The sequence below is a fragment of the Tachypleus tridentatus genome, unplaced genomic scaffold (genome assembly GCF_004210375.1).
Source record: "Tachypleus tridentatus isolate NWPU-2018 unplaced genomic scaffold, ASM421037v1 Hic_cluster_1, whole genome shotgun sequence".
In the NCBI taxonomy this organism is placed as follows: Eukaryota; Metazoa; Arthropoda; class Merostomata; order Xiphosura; family Limulidae; genus Tachypleus; species Tachypleus tridentatus.
Window position 1 is genome coordinate 24,617,435 of NW_027467777.1, and position 27,205 is coordinate 24,644,639.

Sequence of the window (27,205 nt, forward strand, 5' to 3'; positions counted from 1 at the left end):
ATCATGTATGTAAATAATATGCCACTCAAAGACCCAAACTATGGATACGCGTCATAGTTCGCTGATGATGTAGCAATTTGGAAAAGTGCCCATACACCAGAAATAGCAGCCTCTAACTTACAACCACAACTAAATAGATTATGTGAATATTGCGAAAAATATAGAATTAAAATAAATACAGCGAAGAAACAATTAGTAATATTTTCAAAACCAACGAAACATTAAAAAGTTCAACCACAGATCTACATGAACGGAGAGCTTCTCGAAACTGCTACATATGCAAAATTTTTAGGGTTAACATATGATTCGAAACTTACATGGATAAAACATGTAAATAATATAAAAATTAAAATTTGGCGAAGAATAAACTATGCTAGGAGTCTAACTGGTAAAAACAACGGAAAGAAAGAAAGTTTTGGAATTTCGCACTAAGCTACTCGAGGGCTATCTGTGCTAGCCGTCCCTAATTTAGCAGTGTAAAACTAGAGGAAAGGCAGCTAGTCATCACCACCCACCGCCAACTCTTGGGCTACTCTTTTACCAACGAATAGTGGGATTGACCGTCACATTATAACGCCCCCACGGCTGGGAGGGCGAGCATGTTTTGGCGCGACTCGGGCGCGAACCCGCGACCTTCAGATTACGAAGCGCACGCCTTAACACGCTAGGCCATGCCAAGCCCAAAAACACCGCCACAACACCAGAAAACATCATTAAAATATACAAGACATACATTAGACCAGTAATAGACTATGCAGCTCCTGCATGAATCAATGTAAGTGAAAACAAATACAAACCAAACTCCAAACATTACAGAATACATTAATTACATCAGCATACAGAGTACCTAAAACCACTTCCTCAAAGTTCATGCACAATTACTCAAATACACAAACAATACCAGATAGACTTCTACATAGTATTAAATATTTTGATAAAAATTGGCGAAAAATGAATTGTTATGCGAACTAGACAGATATTGCATATCTGATGAAGGAAGACCTAAACACCTTTTCCCGTTAAATTTGTACATCAGATCTTTAAGATAAAATCAAATTTAAAATAATAATGAAATAATGCTAAAATAAAACAGGCCATCTACGTTCTAGACTTATTAAAAAGGAAAAACAACATAAATGAACATTGCCCTGAAAAGGACCAGATTAAAGTTATATTACTTCAGCCATTCAGAATTTACTCGAAATATATTAATCAAGCCACTCCAACTGGAAGGAGGAAGAGGTCTAGTGCACCTAACCCTCCTGGGTATACAAATATACAGTGGAGCGCCATTAAGCCGCGAACCAATAAACCGCGAAATCGCTTAAGCCGCTATAGCAAGTCTTGTCCTGGTGTATTAAATCTACTACCTGGCTTTTTAAAGTTTCTCATACTCAACTTGTTTTTATACCTTCAAGAGGATATTTAAAAAGGATTTGCTTTAATTTGGGAGATAAATAAAATATATTACAATAGAAATCGACGGTTAATCTACCTTATCCGCTCTCTATGTCAGCTTTATGGAGGCCGCCATTGTTACCGAATCACACCTCTCCATACATTAAAGTTAATCCGTGAAAAAAGTGATCAATAATTAAAGTATTATTTTTAATTCAATAATCCGATATTTTTATGGAATTGTATAAATACTGGCTACAAACCCAATAGAAATCACTTCAGTTTTTGAATTAATAGTGAGCATATCATATTGACATGGCGGCCCGCATGTAACACGGGAAGACGAAATTTTAAAGGGAAAAGCGAACCATCGCAATGCATTGGTCGTTTGTGTTAAAACGGCACTTGTCAATTGTATCTGAATAGACTATACATTAATATTATAATGATCACGCAATGGCCCGAATGAGGCTCCTCGGCGGAGCTGTTGGCGACTTCGGCTTTTCAGTCACAAAGGTTTAAGCCGCGGTCCACTTAAGCCGCGGTTAAGCAGGTTACCCCCCCAAATACCGCGGCTTAACGGCGCTCCACTGTATATACCCAAACACCAGAGAGAGAGAGATTAATTTCAGTGTTGAAAGTATACGTAATCTAACTAACCTACAAATAGAGTGGAATAACAATTTAAACGTGTATAAATAAACATGAACAATAACTTCTGTTCGTGTAAAATAAGTTCACTATTGTGTAAATTATATTTGCACAAGTAAGGTTTTTATGATATATGTGTTGATCCAGGCCAGGCATGGCCAAGCGTGTTGCGACTCGTAATGTGAGGGTCGCAGGTTTGCATCCCTGTCGCGCCAAATATGCTCGCCCTTTCAGCCGTGGGGGCGTTATAATGTTACATTCAATCCTACTCTTCGTTGATAAAAGAGTTGGCGGTGGGTGGTGATGACCAGCTGCCTTTCCTCTAGTCTTACACTGCTAAATTAGGGACGGCTAGCACAGATAGCCCTCGAGTAGCATTGTGCGAATTTCAAAAACAAAACAAAACAAACGTGTTGACCCTAAACGACATCGGTTTGATATCCATCAGGAGAACAGTATAACTGAAGTATAAGAACATATACACAGTCACTCTGAGTCTGACTCGCCATCGTAGTTTATTATGAGTCGCGTGAATGAAGTCATGGCTTGTACAAGTAATCGTTTAATTGAGTGTTTTAAAGGTATAGGATTAATGATAACAGTTGTTATTATGATACTTCCTACTGTAGTAGGCTCTCTTAATAAAAGGCTTGTTCCTGATTTTCCAGATGAAAACGAGTAAGTATTTTGTTATAATACACCTGTACTTAGGCTTAAGCTTAGAAAAGTATGGCGTATAAGATGGAATTTAAATGAATTTTAATTTTACTGTACAAATCTAACATACGATTAACGCATTTATGTACGTTACTGTAATTTGTAAATGTATTATAAACTAAGTGAGTCAGTAAAGTAATGAATCAGGAGAGCCTTGTACTAATGATATCAATGTCTCCCTGTATCACAAATTGAAAATGTGATAACATCAAGCCTAGGTTAACCTAGACCCTAAGTCAAAGCTACAGTTGGTTCAGAATTAAGCACAAAGCTACATAATGGCTGTTTGTGTTCTCCCCACCACGTGTATCAAAACCCGGTTTTTAGCGGTCTAAGCCCACAGATACACCACTGTACCAATGGGGGGCAAGCTGCAGTTTACAATAATAATATACATAGTGGAGTTTGACGATACCTGACGCTGTGACAGATGTAAGGTTAGGAAACCTATTACAAAGGTTAGCTATTTTAAAGTTAAAAGATTACATGGTTTTGTTGAATGACTTTCACTTAAACATAAAGCAGGAAATTATTAAATTGTATGTTCATCACATTTACTAGTAAATTAGTAGGAGTTAAGAGTTTAGTATGTACTAGTGTCTAGCAGAAATAATTTCATAAACTTTGAAGTTAAATCATTTGCTAAGGTTAGTAACACAAAAGTTGAACCTTGTAGATGGGGCTAGAGTTAATAGGAAATTTATTTATGATATCTGATTTTAATAAAATTCCTATTTACTAGTTTAGATTGTTTTCAAACTTCCATAACTTAAGTATGGTATAAAAGAGATACCATCTTGAGAATACAGAAAATACAAGAGTGTATGAATATTTAGGAGTATCTAACAGAACCAACCATCTACTACTTAAACTTGGGCACCCATCTATTCCTACACATTCTGAATCCACAAGTCACAATGTCTCATTCAATGGTTTCTCCCTCATCACCATAGCATCTTCAGACCTTAAACTCTATGTTTGAGAAAGTGATAGCTGAAGACTGCCCATCACTTAACAATACACAATGCTCTTTAGATCTAAAATTATTCTAAATTTTCAGAGCTGTTGTGTAATATATATATATATATAAATGTTTTATCCATCCTTTTACCACTTTTCTAACTAACTAAATGAATTAATGGTTCTTATTATTTTTTAATTTTATCATCTTTGTAACATGATTTTTAGATTTTTCTGATGATGGAACAAGTCATTCTGAGGTGTTCTAACTTGTAAATAAAATGTATGTTTTATCAAATATATTCATTATTAAACTTCAGTTTCCCCATTGTAAATCTATTTTCAGTTGAATATGAAGGTTTGAACCTTCATTCAGTTAATGGCTTTGAAATCAGAGTTTAACATCTATTACAGTCCTACCGAGGTAAATGTAATATGACTTGCATGTGTTATAAACTTGTTAATACACAATTTGCAAGTGGTCAGGGTTGGTCAAAATGAAAATGTTACAGGTTTAATATGTATTGAATTAGGAAGATAGTTTAGCTGTTTCAGACTTTGAAGCCCTGGTTATAGAGTATCAGTTTTTAAATGCTGTTTTGAATCATGGGGTCAAGGTTACACATTTTTACATATTGTACATGTATGCCTCATTTGATAGTGCATTGAGTCATTAAGTTTTAGCCTTACATGATGTTAATATTACACTGGGCAACAGTATAGAGAAATATAATTTATTTTCCTGACTGAATTAAACAAATATTTGTTATGAACCTTTATGGAAATAAATTACTTGAAGCATAATATCATAAATATCCTTGTTATCTGTCATACAGTCAATTGTTATTTTAACTTGTATTTGAGTAAATTTACTAAAATTTGCATTTTCTTTGTTTGTTTGTTCCAGAGTTTATCAGTGGGCTATGAAGCTAGACAAGAGTTTTTCAGAGTTATTTGACAGAATAACTGGCATTGAAATGTTAAGTAAGGTGAGTTCTGTCTACACTATCTGTACCAGAAAAAAAACTAATTTATTCTAGCAGATTAGTCTTCAAACTCAACAACAAATAACATTATTTTTATCAGAAACTAGTAGTAGTTAAACAATTTAATGAATATTTATAAATTAATTTATAAATAAATATAAATGTTCATCATTCAAGTCATTCACTTGAAACAATTTCAGTCCAATGACATCAATTTCATGACATTTCTTTAACATATCCTTAAATACTCACTATTCCATAACATCCTTTATTTAACTTTAATATACAGTTTCTATTTTTGTATAAAATCATGGACAAGATTGTTTTTAATTCTTAAAGATTTGTTAAATTAGTAATGAAAAGGGCTGTTTTCACCTTAATGAAACATTGATTTTCCACAGTATGAATGTAAGTATTCAGTCTTTCACACAGTTTTTTCTAACTGTAACAAAAATGTTTATTTTATTTTAGAAAGACTTGTATATAGTGATGCAGTAAAGTGAATAGCCTAGTAAAAATTTTTCAGGAATTATAGGTTTACTACTGTTGTGTATAAATACATACAATATTTAATATTCCACACAGCTTGACTTGTATCTACAAATACATACAAGATTTAATTATACCACTGAGCTTGACTTATATCTAAAGTACATAAAATGTTTAGTTATACCACAAAGATTGACTTGTATCTACAAGTAAATGAAAGGTTTAGTTATACCACACAGTGTAAGTTGTATATACAAGTACATACACGATTTAATTGTACTACACAGTGTGACTTGTACCTACATATATTCAATTAGACCACACTGCATGATTGGTATCTACAAGTACATACAAGATTTAATTATACCACTGAGCTTAACTTGTATCTAGAAGTACATAGAAGGTTTAATTATACCACACTGCTTGAATTGTATCTAGATGCACATACAAGGTTTAATTATACCAAACAGTGTTACTTGTATCTACAAGTATATACACAAGATTTAATTATACCACACAGTGCAACTTGTATCTACAAGTACTTAGAATATTTCATTATACTACACAGCTTAATTTGTATCTACAAGTACATAGAAGATTTAATTATACCACACAGCTTGAATTGTACATACGTGTTCATGCAAGATTTAACTATACTACACAGCTTAAGTTTTATATACAAATACATACATAGAATTGAATTGTACCACATAGTTTAACTTTTATGTACAAGTGCATACAAGATTTAATCATACCACATGGCTTGACATGTACCTACAAGTACATACAAGATTTAGTTATACCACACAATACAACTTGTCTCTACAAGTTCCATTTAAGATTCAATTGTTCCACATAGCCTGAATTGTGTACACAAGTAGATAAAAGGTTTAGTTATACCACACAGCTTGACTTGTATCTACAAGTACATAGAATATTTAATTTTACCACGCAGCTTGACTTGTATCTCATAGTACATACAAGATTTTTTCCACCACACAGCTTGACATTTATGTAATTGTATCTACAGGTAAATAAAAGGTGTAGTTATACCACACAGTTTGATTTGTATCTACAAGTATATGCAAGATTTAATGACACCACACAGCTTGACCTGTATCTACAAATACATAAAATATTCAGTTATACCACACTTGTACCAATAAGTACATACAAGATTTAATTATACCACACATTTTCACTTCTATCCACAAGTACATAGAAGTTTAATGATATCACTTAACTTGACTTGTATCTACAAGTACTTAAAAGGTTTAGTTATACTACACAGCTTAACTTGTACCTACAACTGCCGAAAATGTTTAGTTATACTACACAGTGTGACTTGTCTCTACAAATTTCATACAAGATTTAATTATTCCATGCAGCTTGACTTGAATATACAAGTACAAAAAGGTTTAATTATATCACAAAGTGTGACTGGTATCTACAAATACATAAAAGGTTTAGTTATACTACTTAGTGTGACTCTTATGTATAAATACATACAAAATTTAAATGTGCCACCCTGCTATTTTGTATCTTCAATAACAGGCAAGATTTAATTATACCACACAGCTTGGCTTGTATCTTACAAATACATAAAATATTTAATTATAATACACAGCTAAACTTGTATCTACAAGTGCATACATGATTTAATAATATTACTCGACTTGATGTGTACCTACAAGATCTAATTATACCACACAGCTTGAGTTGTATCTACAGGTATATGAAAGGTTTAGTAATACCACACAGACTGACTTGTATCTACAAGTACATAAAAGGTGTAGTTATACCACTCAGAGTGACTTGTATCTACAATTATATAAAAGTATAGTTATACCATACAGCTTTACTTGTATCTACAAGTACATACAAGATTTTTTATACCATTCAGTATGAGTTGTATCTACAAGTACTTACAATATTTAATTATACCAGTGTTACTTGAATCTACAAGTACGTAACAGTGTAACTTGTATGTGCAAGTATGTACAATATCTAATTATTCCACACAGCTAGAATTGTGTCTACAAGTATGTGCAAGATTTAATCATACCACACAGGTTGACTTGTATTTACAAGTATAAAAAAGTTTAGTTATAACACACAACTTGTATCTACAAGTAAATTCAAGATTTCATTATACCACACAGTGCAACTTGTAGCTACAAGTACCTAAAAGATACACTGCTGGCCAAAATCTCTAGGTCAATGAACATAAAGAAAAAATATGGATTTTGCATTGTCAGACTCAACTGCTTATTTGAGTAGAGCTACAAAAGATGAAAATAAGAAAAGGGAAAATAAAAATAAAAAACCTCTTTAGCATTTAATAGGGTAAATATGAACACTATGAAATTAGCCTAAATACTAGCTGGTCAAAAGTTTAAGACCACACTGAAAGGAAGTGTTAATCGGTAAACACGTAATGAAATTTAGTTATTTGTGCTCAAGCATTAGCGTTGTCAGCATCTCCCACTGACATCTCCTGCGTTTCATTGGGTAAAAATATGGGAAAAGCGAAAACGTTGACTGAGTTTGAATGTGGCAGAATTGTCGAGCTGCAAAAGCAAGGTCTCTCTCAACATGCCATCGCTGGTGAGATTGGGCGTAGTAAAACTGCTGTTGCAAATTTCTTAAAAGACCCTGAGGGATACGGAACGAGAATTTTAAGTGGTCGGCCAAAGAAAATTTCGTCAGCGTTGAGCAGGAGGATTCGACGGGTTGTCCGGTAAGATACCAGCCGATCGTCGAACCAGATTAAGGTCTTACCGGATGCAGAATGCAGCTCAAGAACAATAAGACAGCATCTATGAGAGGAAGACTTTAAAAACTGTAAAAATCTTCAAATGCCATGCCTCCTTCCACACCACAAAACAGGTCGATTAAACTTTGCTGAGAAGCACCAAACATGAGACGTAGAAAGGTGGAAGAAGATATTGTTCTCTGATGAGAAAAAATTGAACCTGGATGGTCCAGATGACTTCCAACGTTACTGGCTAGATAAGGATATCCCACCGGAGACATTTTCTACACAACACAGTGGAGAAGGTTTCATCATGATCTGGGGTACTCTCTCCTTCCATGGAACAATGGAGCTTCAGGTTACTCAGGGGCGTCAAACAGCAGCTGGCTACATTGGCATGTTGGAGAGTGCGTTCTTACTGACTGAAGGCTCTCACTTGTGTGGAAATGACTGGATCTTTCAGCAGGGCAACGCTGCAATACACAATGCCTGTAGGACAAAGGACTTTTTCATGGCAAATAACGTGATTCTTTTGGACCATCCAGCATGTTTGCCCGACCCATGAAAATGTTTGGGGGTGGATGGTGAGGGAAGTCTATAGAAATGGACGTCAATTCCAAACAGTGCAGGATCTTCATGAAGCCATCTTCACCACTTGGAATAACATTTCAGCCAGCCTTCTGCAAACGCTTATATCGACCATGCCAAAGTGAATGATTGAAGTTATTCACCATGACAGCCGTGCAACTCACTACTGAGATTTCTTGTTGGACATTTCCTACCCTGTTTAGACTTCTTTTTGGTATGGTCTTAAACTTTTAACCAGCTGGTATTTAGCCTAATTTCATAGTGTTCACATTTTCCCTATTAAATGCTAAATTGTTTTTTTTATTTTCCCATTTCTTATTTTCTTCTTTTGAAGCTCTACTCAAATAAGTGGTGGAGTCTAACAATGCAAAATACATATTTTTTCTTTATGTTCATTGGCCTTAAGATTTTGGCCAGCAGTGTATATATTTTGGGGTAGGCCAAAGTGTGAAAAGTTGTGACTTCACAAATTAGATAGATTTGATAAGCTGTTTTGTTCCGGGTTCCCATTTGAATTACTGATAGAAAATTTCTGGTATAATACACTAGAAGTTGTACATTAGGTGAAATGGTGTTAACGGATACACATGAAATAATTTAATGAATAAAAACCAAATTTAAATTTGTTGATGTTAAACAATGAACAGAATTGATTTTTAGTGAAAAATATAAATGACAGCTGTTTACACCTATAACACACTTTCTCACAAACTTATGTGTGAGATATAATCCAAGAAATACAGTGTAGCCATTAACTGAGGAAAACTGTAGGAATGGCTGATAAAGGTATATTTAAGGTACAAACTGTTAGCAATGAGGCCAAGAAATCCATTACTCAAAACGTTTGTATCACACTTCATTCATAGCTACTTAAAACTTCATCCATGTACAACATTTCCTAGTTTTAAACTAAAAGACCAGAAGCTACCCAATGGTCCCACCATTAGCAAAAGGGATAATCTTAAATACAGATTGGCTCTCACTTTTACAGCGCATCCATGGTCACAAAGTGCGGGACGCAAATCAAATATCTTCGGATCCATAGGCCAGTCCAACTGAAATTAAGTGAAATGAATGTTAAAATTAGATACATTTTGGTTCATATGGTGATTTACATACAAATACATATACATAAAGTTTTGTGATGAGAGAAGTACTAAAATATTAAAGACTGCCCAGTGTTAAAATCTAACTGTCAAACGTGTGGTAAAATTGAAAGTTACGAATCATTTCCCAAAGGAAAACGGACAATCTTGTTATTTTTCACACAACGAAATTCGGTTTCAACACTAACAATATAGTAGAAACTTTATCGATTATAGGATTATCTTAATGGAAACTATCAATTCTAGAATTATCTTGGCTGTGAACCTTTCTAAGTATAACTTCGAAATGTCTTTACATCTTAGGGTTATCTTTACCTGTTTCATAAACACTGATAGTCATAATAATACTTGAGCATTGTGAACCTGACAATGACCAAAGAAGCTAGAAACGTTGTTTGCTCCTTTATTAGTTCCTTCTCTACCCATACCAGCCGTTTTTAAATATATAACTTCAGCATTATGTAGAACAAACATAAATTAATTATCCAAAAATATAATATTATACAATTGTTGTTAACAGTATTTTTTCGAGTTGATGAGGAAGTGAAAATTCAGCTGTGAATTAGGAGCATATAAACTGTTCAATGTTTGCTTCACACGTCAGCCTGGACGGAATGAAGGATTATCATAGTATCTTTCACAATCACTAGATGGCATTGGCTTCACTCCTTGAACTTCTGTGACAGAGGTATCACATTCTTGGCCTTGCGTAAGCGGTACAGATGGCCGCCAAGAGTCATGAGTACAACTGGCCGTGGCTTCTGTGTCCTGCTAACGATATGAAGACGACAACCCTGGAAGGCTATTCACGAGCGTGTTGTTTGGTACTCTCAACGACAGGACCGAAAGTTGGGAAGCTTCTATGTCTGAGTACATGGGTGGAAGAACTCCAAACATCTGTTTGGAACAGAATTCAGTTCATTCAGTGTATTACTTTTAATACAGATAATAAACCTATTTATAGTGTCCTAAACAGTTCTCATTATTGTTTTTAACATAAAATCACATGGTTACTTTAACTGTTCAAACTGTAGAAGAGACACAACATGGTTATTTTAACGGTTTAAACTGAAGAAGTGACACAACATGGCTACTTTAATGGTTTAAACTGCAGAAGAGATACAACATGGTTAATTTGGTTCAAATTGGAGAAGAGATACAACATTGTTACTCTAACGGTTTAAAATGGAGAAGCGATACAACATGGTTCCTTTAACGGATTGAACTGTATAAGTGACATAAAAAGTACTTTAACGGTTTAAGCTGTAGAAATGACACAACATGGTTACTTTAGTGGTTGAAACTGTAGGAGTGACACAACGTGGTTACTTTAATGGTTGAAACTTTATGAATGACACAACGTGGTTACTTTAGAGTTGAGACAGTATAAGTGACACAACATGGTTACTTTAATTGTTGAAACTGTAGAAGAGATATAAAACAGTTACTTTAATGTTGAAATGGTTATTTTGATTTCTCACAGTTTAAGATAATAAACGTGAAGTATTTTACTTTCTAATAAGTTTGACGTATTTAAATAGCCTAAATACAGTTAAACAATTAATTAAAACACATTCATGTCTAACAGGGTTACGTACTTAGTTACAGGACATACAATATTTTTAGTTTCTCTCATAGCCTAAGTACAGTTAAACAATTAATTAAAACACATTCATGTCTAACAGGGTTATGTAATTAGTTACAGAACATACAATATTTTTAGTTTCTATCATAGCCTAAGTACAGTTAAACAATTAATTAAAACACATTCATGTCTAACAGGGTTATGCACTTAGTTACAGAACATACAATATTTTTAGTTTCTATCACAGAATTTAAGTGCTTACTCCTTTTCCAGATTTGAAATAAATCTGAGAACCTACTACGAGGCCCGGCATGGCCAGGTCGGTTAAGGCATTCGACTCGTAATCTTAGGGTCGCGGGTTCAAATCCCGATCATACCAAACATTCTCGCCCTTTCAGCCATGGGGGCATTTTAATGTTCCAGTCAATCCCACTATTCGTATGTAAAAGAGTAGCCCAAGAGTTAGCGGTAGGTAGTGATGACTAGCTGCCTTCCTTCTTGTTTTACACTGCTGAACTCAGGACGGCTAGCGCTGATAGCCCTCGAGTAGCTTTGAGTGAAATTGAAAAACAAATAAACCTATTACGAAAAAAATACAGTTTCTATTCCCAGAAAGAGCAGAGTTAAAATTACAAATTGTTTAGTTTTTGCTTAAAGATCAAAGAAAAGGTGACTTGTAGTTCATTTCTTTCTTTTTGGCAAGGTTTAAGTGAAAATGCTGGTATTTTAACCTTTCTCTTCTCATTGTGTGAGACTGACCTGTTCTAGTGAAGAAAGCGTCCTTAACTTCTTACCTCTCTTTCTTTTCTCATATCCTTTACTTGTGTGAGAGTGACCTGTTCTAGTAAAGTAAGCTTCCTTAACCTCTTTTCTCTGTTTCTCTTTTCATAACCTTTACTTGTGTGAGAATGACTTGTTCTAGTAGAGTAGACGTCCCTAACTTCTTACCTCTCTTTCTCTTCTCATAATTTTTACTTGTGTGAGAGTGACCTGTTCTAGTAAAGTAAGCTTCCTTAACCTCTTTTCTCTGTTTCTCTTTTCATATCCTTTACTTGTGTGAGAATGACTTGTTCTAGTAAAGTAGGTATCCTTAACTTTTTACTTCTCTTTCATGTTCCCTGGTAAAACAGCGGTAAGTCTTCGGAATTATAACGTTAAAATCAGCGGTTGAATTCATATCGATGGACACAAGCAGGTTGGCTGAATTGCCTATGCTACAAGAAAACACTTTGTGAATGCTTTCAACATTTGAAAAGAAGTAATTATGCCTAACAATTTGTTCAAAAAGGATGAGAAAGACTAATTTCAATCTTGTTGAAACTTATTGGTTAGTTTCCTTAATGTCAGAACTGTCATAATTTTCACACTTAATTGGAACACTAACACTTTAAAGTGCAGTTGTCGATACATTTTCTTCATAAAAGCAGGCCTAATTATTCTGCTAATAAGAAAAGAAAATTATATTTAAATCCACATAACAATAATTAATAACTGAATATGCTAGATATGTCTAGTGAAATATAGACATTTTTAACAAATGTAAATAAATAAATAATGTGTCATTTAGTATCTAACTTCTCGATAATGTGTTATATTATGAACCTACAACTGTGTTGTATTCTATTGAACCCACCAATCACGTCTTTCATATTGTAAACCTTTAATTATGATTAACTTTTTAATTTGTACAATTAACTTTGGCTTGATTATTAAAAATCATTAAATAATATGATTAGCTCTGGTTATTATAAACTCTTGAGAAATATATTATTTCTCAGTTACACTATAAAGTTAACCACTTATGTTTATAACTTATTAACCTAGTCTTTGTTAACAAACCATTATTATATACACTGCTGGTCAAAATGTTAAGGCCAATGAACATAGAAAAAAAATATATGCATTTTGCGTTGTTAGACTCAACCACTTATTTGAGTAGAGCTCTGAAAGATAAAAATAAGAAAAGGGAAAATAAAAATAAAAAACATTGTTAGCATTTAAAAGAAAAATCTGAAGACTATAAACTTATCCTAAATACCAGCTGGTCTAAAGTTTAAGACCATACTGAAACAAAGCGTTAATCGGTAAACACGTAACAAAACTTAGTCATTTGTGTTCAAGCATTAGCATTGTCTACATCACCCACTGACATCTCCTGTGTTACATTGGGTAAAAACATGGCAAGGGCTAAAAAGTTAATAGAGTTTGAACTTGGCAGAATTATCGAGCTGCAAAAGCAAGGTCTCTATCAACATGTCATCGCTGGTGAGATTGGGTGCAATAAAACTGCTGTAGCAAATTTCTTAAAAGACCCTGAGGGATACGGAACAAAAATTTCATGTGGTCAGCCCATGAAAATTTCACCGGCGTTGAGCAGGAGGATTTGATGGGTTGTCCGGCAAGACACCATCCGATCGTTGAATCATATTAAGGCCCTTACAGATGCAGAATGCAGCTCAAGAACAATAAGACGGCATCTACGAGGGAAAGGCTTTAAAAACCGTAAATGTCTTCAAAGGCCACATCTCCTTCCACACCACGAAACAACTCAGTTAAACTTTGCTGAGAAGCAGCAAACATGGGATGTAAAAAACTGGAAGAAGATTTTGTTCTCTGATGAGAAAAAATTTAACCTGGATAGTCCAGATGACTTCCAACGTTACTAGCACGATAAAGATATCCCACCAGAGACATTTCCTGCATGACACAGTGGAGGAGGTTCCATCATGATCTGGGGTGCTTTCTCCTTCCATGGAATAATGGAGCTTCAGGTTATACAGGGATGTCAAACAGCAGCAGGCTACATTGGCATGTTGGAGAGAGCATCCTTATTGATTGAAGGCCCATGCTTTTGTGGAAATGACTGGATCTTTCAGCAGGACAATGCTGCAATCTACAATGCCCGCATCACAAAGGACTTTTTCATGGCGAATAACGTGATTCTTTGGTCCATCCAGCATGTTCGTCCAAACTGAACCCCATTGAAAATGTTTGGAGGTAGATGGCAAGGGAAGTCAATAGAAATGGATGTCAATTCCAAATAGTGCATGATCTTCGTGAAGCCATCTTCACCACTTGGAATAACATTCCAGCCAGCCTTCTGCAAAGGCTTATATCGACCATGCCAAAGCGAATGTTTGAAGTTATTCACAATAACAGCTGTGCAACTAACTACTGAGACCTCTAGTTGGGCATTTCCTACCATCTTTAGGAGTTCTTTTTGGTATGGTCTTTTCACCACCTAGTATTTAGGCTAATTTTATAGTGTTCACATTTTCCCTATTAAATGCTGAAAAAAGGTTTTTTACTTTAATTTTTCTTATTTTCGTCTTTCGAAGCTCAACTCAAATAAGTGGTTGAGTCTAACAACGCAAAATGCATATTTTTTCTTTATGTTCATTGGCCTTAAGATTTTGGCCAGTAGTGTATAGTTATACCACACAGCTTAATTTGTATCTGCAAATACATAAAATGTTTAGTTATACCACACTGTGACTTGTATCTGTAAGTGCATATACAATATTTAATTGTACCACCCAGCATGACTTGTATCTACAAGTGCATACAAAATTTAATTATACCACACAGCTTGACTTGTATCTAGAAGTACATACAAGATTTAATTATACCACACAGTGTGACTCTTGTGTATAAATTCATACAAGTAAGTATTCCATACAATGTAAGTTGTATCTACAAAACATACTAGATTTAATTATACCACACAGGATGAGTTTTGTTTATAATTACAAGATTTCTATAACGTGCTAGTCTCTCCATACAGTAATAGTTTTTGTTGTGTGCTGCCCTCTATACAGAAGTGTTCGTGATATATGTCACAGATCTTTTGCTTCTACCCTCTCATTGAAATTAGTATATTTCAATGTGTCTCTCATATGAATCATTATTTATCATCTACTAACCAGTAGTACTATTGCTTGCTCACATGACAGAAGAGACCCTTTTTTTTATACTTTTATATCAAACCTTCACTTTTTTTAAAAAGCTTTCAAGTTTGACATGTTTTTATTTATTTATTTTCCCACCTTGGGTTTCCTCTCCCCCTGATATTTGGGTTATTGTTATTTTGTTAACCTTGCATTTCCACAAGGATATTAGTTTGTTGCACCCCATGTATACTTCTAATCAGTTTGCCCTCTCTTACCATCAGACACGCTGCATGTTTTTGATCAGCAGTTGTTTGGTTTTTATCTCTTTGAGAGGCAGATCCCATATCTGGTATTAGTCTTACACATACCCTTTTTTGGTACCTTTTTTCCTTATATTGGTTTTAAGAAGATCTCTACAAATATTCTGAGATATTTTTGCCAGTATCCTTTACTTTCTCTCTTATGTTTTAGTCCTTACTTCATCCCCAGCTCTGGCCATACATTTGTGTTTTGTTTGTTGTTAGGATCTTCTAGTTCCTGGCATGGCAGTATCAAGCCAAGAGTGATTTCAACGCAACAGCAGCCTATCCTCACAACGTTTGTTCCCCATTTGTCTCCTTTGGAACCTCAAATGCCACCTATTTCTCCCAACCCTTCCCAATTTCTTCAATTATGGATACTTCTTTTTTATGATTCTCAATGGAGAACCACCTGTTGTCACCTTTACCAGTAACTATCCTGAGCACTAAGGTCCTGTGGGAGCTTGATTGTTAGTGTTTCTACCTCATTGGTTTCCCTTTGTTGACAATCAATAGTTGCTAAAGGTTCTGTTGGAAGGTTTCATTATCCTGTTTTTTTCCCCTTCCTTCTTCATCGTATTTCCTCCTCATTAAGATCTTATGACTTTTCTGTGTCTGTCAAAGGCAATTCAAGATTTTCTTTGCCTCAAGCAGTCGAACCTGTTTACTACCCACTCTGGGTTTTTTTTCCCTGTTTTTTGTTGTCCCCATGACAATTAAAGATTTATGGTTGGTCATCATTTTCTTGTTTCAACTGCCCTGTCACACACCCCAAGTTCACCATGGAGTCTTTTTTTTCACTCTGAGATGATGCCAGTAATGGATGTCTCCATTGCTTAGCCTTATATTCTGTTAGCACTTCAGTTTTTTTCATTCTTTATTTGTCCATCTCTAGGTGGTCTACCTGTTCTCTCTTTAGAATTCCCTCAGATCTGTAAGTATTTTGTCACATCAAATGAGCTTTTGTTCATCACTTTCAGTTCTGGAGTTACGATTCCATTGTTACATGGACATATGACTCCGTTTAGCTCCTTCCAAGCAGGAGTCAATCACTCACACTTGCCACCTCCTTTCTGTGGCCTGGTTGTTTACATTAGAAAGGTCCTTATTTCAACTCATCCAATCCCTATGCATTTGGAAGTCTCCTTTGACACCAACATACATGATAATTTGCATGAGACACACATTTAAATATACCGATTCCATCTTGTGTCATGCATAAATAAAATGTTTGCATATAAAGGGCAGCACTGAATGAGAATAGCAAGTAGGCAAATACCTGTTGGAAATTCATTTTCTGTGCAGGAAAATTATAATGAATCATAATACATAGTGTGACTTTTCTGTACAAATACATACAAGATTTAATTGTGCTATACAACATTAGTTATATCTACAGATATGTACAACACTTAGTTATATTACACAGCTTAAGTTGTATCTACAAATAAGTATAAAACTTGCTTATTTTAGAATTATATGAAACTGAGCCCCAAGAAGAAACTAACTCCATTAGATGGTGCAGCATTGGTTGAGAGCATGTCAAAATCTTTAGCAGATGCTTTGAAGAAGAAGATGGATGCTTTACAGGTAAGTACCATTGTTTATTGGAAAACCACAAGAAATTATTAAGGAGGAATGTTAAGTTGATTAGTAATATTTGAGGAGTCATGAATCTGATAGAACTGAGTGTTTTTCAGATACACTATTCTTTCACATTCTAATATTAAATGTTGTAAATGACAAATACGTGTATGTTTTTGATAGCTTACAATTAACAAAAGATTTAAAAACTAAATGGTAAGAGATGATGGCAAAGGTAGGTCTATTATAATTTTTGTGTACCAACTGATCATATGGCTCTAAAGCTATCAAAAACATATACATTCTTATATTAAATGTTGTAAATGATGAATATGTGTATGTTTTTGATAGCTTTAGAGCCATATGATCAGTTGGTGCACAAAAATTATAATAGACTTATCTTTGCCACCCTCTCTTATCATTTAGTTTTTGAACCTTTGTTAATGGTGAAAACAAACAGTTTTACACTAAACACTAAAACATTTTTCTTGTACTGTTGCTCACCCTGTTATTATCTCAGTTGGAACACCTACTTTCACCTACACAAACTAAAATGATATAAAAATAGGTTGACTCATATTTCAGTAAACTCAAAAGAGAAACTGTATTATGATAAATTTTTGACATACTCACTGATTAATCTAATGCTTTCAATGTGAATGAAAGAAAAATTTATATTTCAGGATGGCTGGTATGGGTGTTAACACTTTTACTAACAACACAGAAGACAACGTTTTGACCTAAGATGACTTGTGACAAACAAGACCAGAGTAGCATATGAATCCCTCACTCACTCTTATGATTAGAGTTGTATTGCTTTTGTAATGAATATTAAAGTTTAAAAGTATAGTGAAAAGCACTTAGTGAAGTCAAATAGCTGTAACTTGTAAGTCATCTAACTTTCTTGTACAATTAATGTAAGGTGAAATAGCTGTAACTTGTAAGTCATCTAACTTTCTTGTACAATTAATGTAAGGTGAAATAGCTGTAACTTGTAAGTCATCTAACTTTCTTGTACTATTAATGTAAAGATTTAGAATTCTTTTTTATCTCATTTTCAATTATTGTGTTAGCTTAAAATTGTAGATTATGTGGCTCAATGTTATATTGGTAATTTCTACTATTCATTTAGCTTCAATATTATATATTTTAGTTAGAATGTCAGCTTATAATAACTTTTGTCCAGATGTTAATAACAGTCTTTTCATGTTAATGTAAAAGTGTGGTTTATTTTTGCTGAAATTCTTTCCTTAAGGAAGAAATGATATTGACATTATGGTTTTAAGTACATTACTAAGACTCACTGATATAGTGTGTAAAGATGTGTAACTGTAAGAATATAGTGCAGAACAACCCTCCTCAGTTTTTCAATACACAGGTTTTTAAACTGTACAAATTGTAAGTTTTGTGTGGTGATTAAAATCATACATTTCAGTTCCAGCATCAAGATTGAGGGCAAGCTCACATATGATACAAAGTGAAATTTGACTGTACTAGTTTATACATGAGTAATTGATGCTATTTAATTTTCTTTCTGTAAGTTTTTAAAAAAATATGATGGATGAATTTGGTGAAAACCTTTTAAATGAGAAGCAATAGTTAATATTTTTGTTTAACCAACTTTATCAACATATATCTTATAACCAATGTATGACTATTAGCTAACTAGTTAAATATATTCCTGAAACTTGTTTGATCATTTAGATAATTTAATTCTCAAGTCTGATAAAGATTAGAGACAGTCTTATATTTGTTATTTATTATATATGTGCATATAATTTAATTCTCAGGTCTGATAAAGATTAGAGGCAGTCTTATATTTGTTATTTGTTATATATGTTCATATAATTTTCTTTCTGTAAGATTTTGATGCCTCATATCTTAATTTGCAGAGACTGGTTGATGAGGCTGAAGATATTGTTCAGAATTACACGTATGATCCTGAAATAGAGGTTTGTAATTGTAAGAAAGAAGGTATTGATTAGAATTTGTAATTATTGAAATATTTATCAAACTTTATCTTAAATTCACCACATCCATCACATCTGGAGGCAACATTTTCCAAACGTCAACCACCCTGTTAGAAAAATAAAACTGTCTCAACTGAAAATAACTCCTACCCTGCCAAAATTTATATTTCTTTACTCTAGTCTTACTGTTCTCACTATTAAATATGAAAAAAGCTGTTGTATGAAGAATATAAATTTTCTTAAAAACTTCAGTAATTTTCCTTCTAACTTGTAAAGCAATTTCAGGGATCTTAACCTGTCCTCATATAGCAGTCTTTCCTTCCCAGATATCATTCTGCTAGCCTTCCTCTGATCCATTTCCAGCAATTCAATGTCTTTACTAAGATGAGAAACCCAAGGCAGAACATATTACTTGAAATGTGGATTAGTCAATAACGTATACAATAACATTATAACCTTCTTTGACTTGTATTCACTATTTCTGTAGATGAAACCTAAAATCCTATTTACTGTGATGCTAATAACAGCATATTGCTTGGATGACTTTAAGAGACTCATCAACCCTGACCTCAAGACCCTTTTCTTACATATCCTTGTTACTGTTTTTCAATCAAAATTATATTTATAATTCAAATTGTATTATTCTACATACATTACTTTGTACTTATTGTATGTTAAAAGCCATCTGTCATTTATTTGCCCATCTCACTAATAATTCTAACCTTTTTGTAAAGCAACAGCATTCTAACACCTAACAAAACCCTAGTAAACTACTGAGATTTTTTTATCCATGTCATTGATGTAACTTTTCAAATGCTTTTTGAAGATTCAGGTACACCATATCCATACCTTCATCCTTATAACCTCTCAATAGAATGTCACAACATTAATAAGAGAAGATTTTCTCATAGTGAATCCATGTGGTATAACAAAATTTTATCTTTTTTCAAATGTCTTATTAAGCTCTCATTTAAAAACGTCTTCTATCACTGGTGTAAAAGTAATAGTAATTACTGGAAAAGTTGTTGTTCCCTCCCTCAAAAAGGAAAATAACATTCCTGTCTTTATACACCTGTTTATTATTCAAAAATGTTAAAAACAAAATAGTAGCAATTGGTGATGATGAGAAACCCACTCGAAGTAAAAATGTATTTTCAAGACGGCTGGTACGACTATTTAAACTTGAATTAAAATAAAGTACAGAGCAACATTTTGAACTTCTTAGGTCATCTTCAGGTTAACAAAGTAGCAATTGGTTAATGTATCATGTTATTTGTTTTTGTTTTCCTAAGAATAAGAAATATTATTTAAATCTTTATTGGGAAAAGTTGAACAAGAAAACTGAATAGTTCAACAGTTTACAGACTTACAAGAATAAAATCCATATTTTGATTCCCCATGGTAAATAGAACACAGATAGCTCATTGTGTAGCTTTCAATTATTAAACAAGAATATAATAACCTGACTTGCTCGTTAGCCTTCTTTTATCAAATGTTCTGCTCACAGCCTAACATTTTGTTTATTTTTAATGTGTGTAAAGAAATCCTTACTTTAAATTTTTACATTTCTAATCAACCTTTTGACCTCATGTTTAACCTGTTCTCTTGTTCTTCAGTAACATTCAATTTAAATTTCTGAACTTTTCATGTTTCTCATTACTTTGTGAGCCAACATATCTCTAATATTTTAGAACTCGCTTTTAAATTATTCTTCAGTTAATTCAGTTTTTTAATTAAGAAAAGATGCTTCTTGTTGTACTAGTTAAAAAATTGTTTTTATATGTATAGTTAAAAATTTGTTTTTTATAGATATAGTTAAAAATTTAGTTTCATATGTATTGTTACAAATTTAGATTTATGTGTATAGTTGCAAATTTAGTCTTGAAATTGCTTAAATAACTTCACATAGTTTAAATTTAGCCAAAAATAAAATACTGTAAAAGAGAGATAGTCAGAAAATGTTTAACAAGCTTTGCTAGACGATTACAAAATTAAAAAGTTTAGAAATGAAACTCATGACAATAAGTCTACTAAGTGAGCTCAAGTGTTGAAATTTCTAAAACAACTGTACAAGATAAAGCGAGACCCTATGAACAGAATAGATTAATATTGTGTTTTAGACCAATATTTTTTTCCAAGATTAATTCAGAATATTCATGTTTGATAATTCTTTATATTAATTCCGACTAGAGTAAGTTATCAGCATAGATATGTATTCACTTACTCATAAATGAACTAAATTTGTTTGCCACTGTGTGAACAGCCAGCTGCTAATGAATAAAACACTGCTATAAGTTTATGGATAATAGTTAACACAAATTATCCATTGTATTTTTCAAACTGCTAAACAATAAGAGTAACATTCAGCTTCTTACAGTAAGTAAATATATGCTACAGGTCAGTGTACTGATAACAGTATAAGTTAGTGCTTTGTTTTCAGAGAGATGATGTTCATTGGTTTAGTATGAAAAGTTTCACTGAAAATGATCCCAGATTAGTGTATGAGGAAAAGTTTAGAAAGGGAGTTAACAAGAGTTACTCAGCTGTCCACATCCCTCTTGAGATATATGAAGGTTGTAAGTATCCTTTCAAACAAGACCATTTCATCAAGGCAAGAACACTTAACAAATACTCACTTACATACAGATAGGACATTATGTATGTTTAGGATTAAATATAATGTTTAGATATTAAAGCAAATTACATTCTTTCTTCTTTTCATGAATTTCTATTTAGAATTTTGTTTATTTTCTGGCTACAAATTTTAGCTAAGTTTTTCTTTGTTTTTTGGGAAGACTAACCAACTTTATTGGGCAGTAATCTTTGATTCATTGTTTTAACCTGATCAGTTTCAGTTACTATACAACTTTCTTTCATTACTGTAACAGGAATACTGATGTTTAAAGTTGTATTACCAACCAAGATAGAAATAGCTATTAAAAGAATTTTTATATAATTTTATCCTCAAGAGTTGTCTACAATGTTGTAGAGATTATTAATTTAAGTGTACGTTAAGTTCAGAACAAAGAGTTTTGTAACTTAAAGTAATTGATATATACATATGTACATATGATGACAGTATTGGTTTATATCTTACTTCCGTTTAAATCAGATCCTGAAGTACTGAATGGATTAAAGTGGTCAGCAGCACTAGATCCTATTTTTAGGAAGAACGCAGAAGAAGACAAAAATTTGATGTGGCAGTACTTTGGTAGTCAAGTTGGATTTATGAGAACATTTCCTGGTAAGATCTTTGGTTAGGGCTATGTGTAGATTTAGTTAATGTGGCTTTATGACATTATCTTGTGAAAATGGTATTTATGTATGGTAAGTGTAGGTTTAGTTAATATGGCTTCATGACATAATTATCCCCATCTGTGTGGATTCCTGTATATGGTGAGGGGGCCTTCCAGGGAAGGTTCTGTTCTTTCAGTTTACCTCCTCTGGGATCTAAGCATTCACCCACATGTTTCCTGTGCATGGTGACCTATGAAAGGCATGAGAGGATCCCAATGGTTAGAGGTCCAACCCTTACACATCACTTTGGCCTTAAATTCCTGTAGACAGTCAGTCTTGGGATGGCCCCCCTGGGGTCAGTTGACTGGTCCACTTGGGCTTGGGTTAACCAAATACCAGTGTTGGATGTTCTCAACAGCTGTTGTGGACATTGTATTTTATGCCGGTGTTTGGGTATAGTGCTGCTCACAAAACCCTGGCATTGCTGCAGTTTGGCATTGTAGTGCATCCCCTCATAGGGTTCCATGGTGGATGGGGTCATTGGGTACCAAAATATTCTCTTTTTATTATGGATCTTTCAAATAAACACATAAATAAAATAGTGAAAAAACAGTACACAGGTAAATGACAACGTCTAGAAGATTCTGAGCAGCAATCATCAATATCTGTAACACTTGTACCTCGTTTTCTAATACTATATTCTCTTTTAGACAAACCTTTAGGGCAGATGTCTCCCTTTTTCATTCAGAAGGGTCTGGAGGGGCTTGCTGGCTCTCCAAAGTCAGTAAAGAAGCTTCGCTCTCATGACATATTGGTGGAAACATCCACATCTCAACACAGTGAACTCCTCTTGCATTCAAAGGCAATTGGGGATATACCTATTGAGGTATACTTTGAATCCATCACGAGGAGTTATTGTTGAGAGGGATTTGAAGAATATCCCCAAGTCAGAGATTCTCACTGTTTTTTCTACCCAAGGAGTGTCTGCAGTGAGGCGTATATCACCACTCACAAAGGTTGAATTACGATGCTGACCAGTGTCCTTATTCTGACATTTACATCACCATGTCCACCTGCCACCATCAAGGCAGGTTATCTTAATGCAGAGTATGGCCATACATTGCAAACCGTCTCAAATGTTTCCAGTGTCAGCGGTTCCGTAACTTGAAGACATCATGATGTGTGCTCGTTGCGGTGGCAAGGACCATGATGCCTATGAATGTGAAATGGACCCTCATTGCATCAATTTCAATGGCTCTCACCCTTCCTACTTTTGTTCTTGCCCTAAATGGTTGGAAGAAAAAGAGGTGCAGCATTTGAAAACGATTCAAAACATTACCTATCCTGAGGTTCGAAAGTTGCTGTCCACCACTTCATCCTGGACGTATGTTGCTGCACTTAATTCCACTACTAGAGTGGGAGTACAGATGGATCTCTCTGTGCCTCCAAAAGAATCGTTGTCAAACCATATGAGAAGTATTTTGACCTCCATGGTTAAACACATTGATGAATCAACTTCAACACCCATCTCTGTCTCTAACATACATTCCAGCAAACTCAAAGATCCATTTCCTTTAGTTCTAGGTATGTGGCATTACCTTGGGTACATCTTCTTCTCCCACCCCAAGATGTAAAACAATCATTCGTTTATGTTCTCAATTGCTGGAATCCTCTCCAACAGCAAAGACCTACCCAATCGACCCAGGCCAGGATCTATGGAGGTCGACAGACCTCCCTTGAATAAAGACAATAAAGAAAGAAGATGTGGTTGTAAACAAAAGAGCTCTCCACCCAATTTGCCTACACACATAAATAAAAATGACCACCTTGATACAATGGAACTGTTGAGGTTTACTCTGTAAGCTGGATGACATCAAAGCACTGATTGCTTCCTACCATCCTGTATATCTTTCCTTACAGGAAATAGTTCTGAAACCTGCCAATACATCTTTCAGTGGTTCTTTTTAAAGAGAAATCACAGGCTGTGTAATGGGCAAGTGCATGGTGGGATGGCACTGCTGGTTGATCAGCTTGGGGGTTCACAATAGCCCACGAGGCAGTGATCATTTTCCTGTAATTTTGAGAAAGACTGACCGTGGTCGATGTCACCTGATCTGTGTGCTCTGGTGGAAGCTTGATCCTGCCATCTTCTGTAAGCCATCGATAGACGACTGTGTGGCAGCAGTAACTGACTGTATTATACAGGTAGCTACTGAATGTATTCCTAAAACCTTGACATGTTTTCCACGATATCCTGGTCCGTGATGAACTCCTGCCTGCCACATGGTGAAGAGGGCTCAAAAACAGGCCTGAGATACTTCTTGTAGGTATCCCACACTCTCACACCACATCGCTTTCCAGCAGGCCCATGCACATGCTCAGTGGGTAAGACATCAAAACCAGAAGGAATCTTGGATTAAGTTCACAACCAGCATATCTTCTTTCACCAGTTCCAAAGTCATATGGAACAAGATTCAAAAGGTCAGTGAGCAATATAATTCTGTCCCCTTCTTGATCTTGCTCTCTTATCACCAGCAAGTAGCTGATACGTGGAGCATCACCAGTATTCTAGGTGAAAGCTTTTGCCAGGAATCTAGAATATCTGCTTCTTCCTCCACCTTCTTAGCCATCAAGACTTGAGCAGAGCGACCACATCTTTTCTTTTTAGCTGATTTTCTCTGTGAATATAATCATCCCTTTATACTACCGGAACTCAAACTGGCCCTTCATCTGTCTGACAGTACATCAGTAGGACCTGATGATATACACTATGACATGTTCTGCCATCTATCTCCTGCTTTTCTTGCTTTCTTCTGATTGCTTTTAACTGGATCTTGCAGGAGAATGTTTTTTCTGATGCCTGGCACCAGGCTATTATTGTCCTACCTATCTCTAAGCCTGGGAAGGATCCCAAGATTCCTTCAAACTACCATCCAATTGCTTTGATGAGCTGTCTCTGTAAGACCTTAGAGAGGATGTTTAATGCTTGTCTTGTTTGGTTCCTCGATTCAAACAACCTCCTCTTGCCCACCCAATGTAGGTTTCGATGACAGCACTCCACCACGGACCACCTAATTCGACTTGAAACATCAATCAGAGAAGCTTTTCTCAAATGACAATATCTTGTATCAATATTCTTTGACATTGAGAAGGCTTATGACACAACATTGAGGTATGGCATTTTGCGAGACCTCCATATATATGGGTTACATGGCCATTTACCTATGTTGCTTAAAAAATTTTCAATGGACAGGAGATTCCAAGTTCGTGTGGGTTCGACACTTTCCCGTTCTTTTCTACAGGAACTTGGGGTCCCTCAGGGCTGTGTTTTGAGTGTCACACTTTTCAGTATAAAGATTAATGCTATCACTGAACAACTCCCTCTCACTGTTGCAAACGAGCTCTATGTCAACGACTTTCTCATTTCATGTCAGTCGTCGAAAATGAGATATATTGAGTGGCAACCACAAACTGCCCTCAGTCGTGTATTGAAGTGAACCACAGTGAACGGCTTTAATTTCTCTCTCTCTAAAAAACCGTTTGCATGCTCTTTTACCACCAACGGGGTGTTCACGCTGATCCTGAACTCCGTATTGGTGAAGTTTCGCTGCCAGTGGTTTCTGAGATCAAGTTCTTGGGGCTTATCTTTGTCCGTAACCTGACCTTTATACCACACTTAAAGCATCTACAGGTCAAATGTACAAGAGCACTGAACACCCACTGTGTCTTCTTTTCCACTTGGGAAGGAGATTGATGTTCTATGCTAAAAATATACCATGCTCTTATTCTATTGAAACTCGGTTATGGATCACTGGTCTATGGCTTTGCCAGGACCTCAGCTTCAAAGATGCTGGACCCCATTCATCATCAGGGACTTTGGCTCTGCACTGGGTCTTTCCACACTTCCCCAGTTCAAAGCTTATTTTCAGAGTCTCATGAACCTTTTCTGCACCTCCACCATTTGCAATTCTTTTTACTATATGCTTCTAAACTTTGTTTCCATACCAAAGCATCCCATCTCGAGTTGTGTTTTACTTTCTCGGTAGGCTATACTTTTCCACAACAGGCAATCTGCTGTTGCTACTTTTGGCCTTCGTATCCAGGCACAATTGGATGAATTGCATCTGTCCTTGGATAACGTTGCTGTATCCACTGGTTAAACCATGGTTAGATAGGAAAAATATGACCTATCTTTAAGTTATCTGTGAAAAGCAAACACTCCCAACTGGAAATACTGTCTGCTATTTGCTTAACATTTTTTGAACCATCCTTCTATTCCTATTTATACAGATAATTCAAAATCAGGTGACTGTGTGGGCTCTGCCGTGGTTTATTGTGGTTTGGTGGTTGTGTGCAGAATCCCCTCTACAGCTTCTGTGTTCACTGCTGAACTACACACTATTTCTTTTGCCCTGGATCACATAGAAGCTGAGCAGTACGCAAATTGCACTATTTATACTGACTCACTTAGTTCTCTACTGGCTTTGGAAACACTTCATGTTAGTTCACACCCTGTTCTCACCAATATTCAAAACTGACTGGCCCATTTCTCTTTAAAATCTACTTCTATCCAGTTTTTCTGGATACTGGGCCATGTTGGTATTCACGGGAATGGGCTTGCTGACACCTCAGCTAAATCTGTTTGCTGTGGCACAATCACTGCTCTGCCTGTTCAGTACATGGACTATGGTCCTATATTCAAGGCTTGGCTCCATGACAGTTGGCAATCGACTTGGAGTCAGCAATGTGAAAACAAGCTTCTCCATATAAAACCCTTTATTGGTTTTTTGGCCGTCTTGCTTCCATAAGGATCGAAAAAAGGAAGTTGTCCTAACTAGACTATGCATTGGTCACAGTTTTTTATCTCATCATTTTCTTTTATCTGGGACTGATGCACCAGTGTGTTGTCTGTGTGACACTCAGGTCACAATAAGCCACATTTTACTGTCTTGCTGTCATTATGACCCTCAATGACGACAACATTTTAAAC

General features: G+C 35.0%; 1 protein-coding gene across 1 annotated transcript in view; it reads left to right on the plus strand.

The window, feature by feature from the left end:
• Positions 1–2,198: 2,198 nt before the first annotated feature.
• The window catches only part of LOC143241869 (voltage-dependent calcium channel subunit alpha-2/delta-1-like), a 67,204-nt gene continuing 42,197 nt past the window's right edge, over positions 2,199–27,205 (plus strand). Inside the window, exons 1-6 of the mRNA XM_076485153.1 lie at positions 2,199–2,727; positions 4,634–4,715; positions 16,898–17,014; positions 18,901–18,960; positions 21,419–21,554; positions 22,091–22,222. Of these exons, the coding sequence (XP_076341268.1) occupies positions 2,570–2,727; positions 4,634–4,715; positions 16,898–17,014; positions 18,901–18,960; positions 21,419–21,554; positions 22,091–22,222 (685 nt within the window). The 5' untranslated portion in view covers positions 2,199–2,569. The remainder of the gene's footprint in view (positions 2,728–4,633; positions 4,716–16,897; positions 17,015–18,900; positions 18,961–21,418; positions 21,555–22,090; positions 22,223–27,205) is intronic.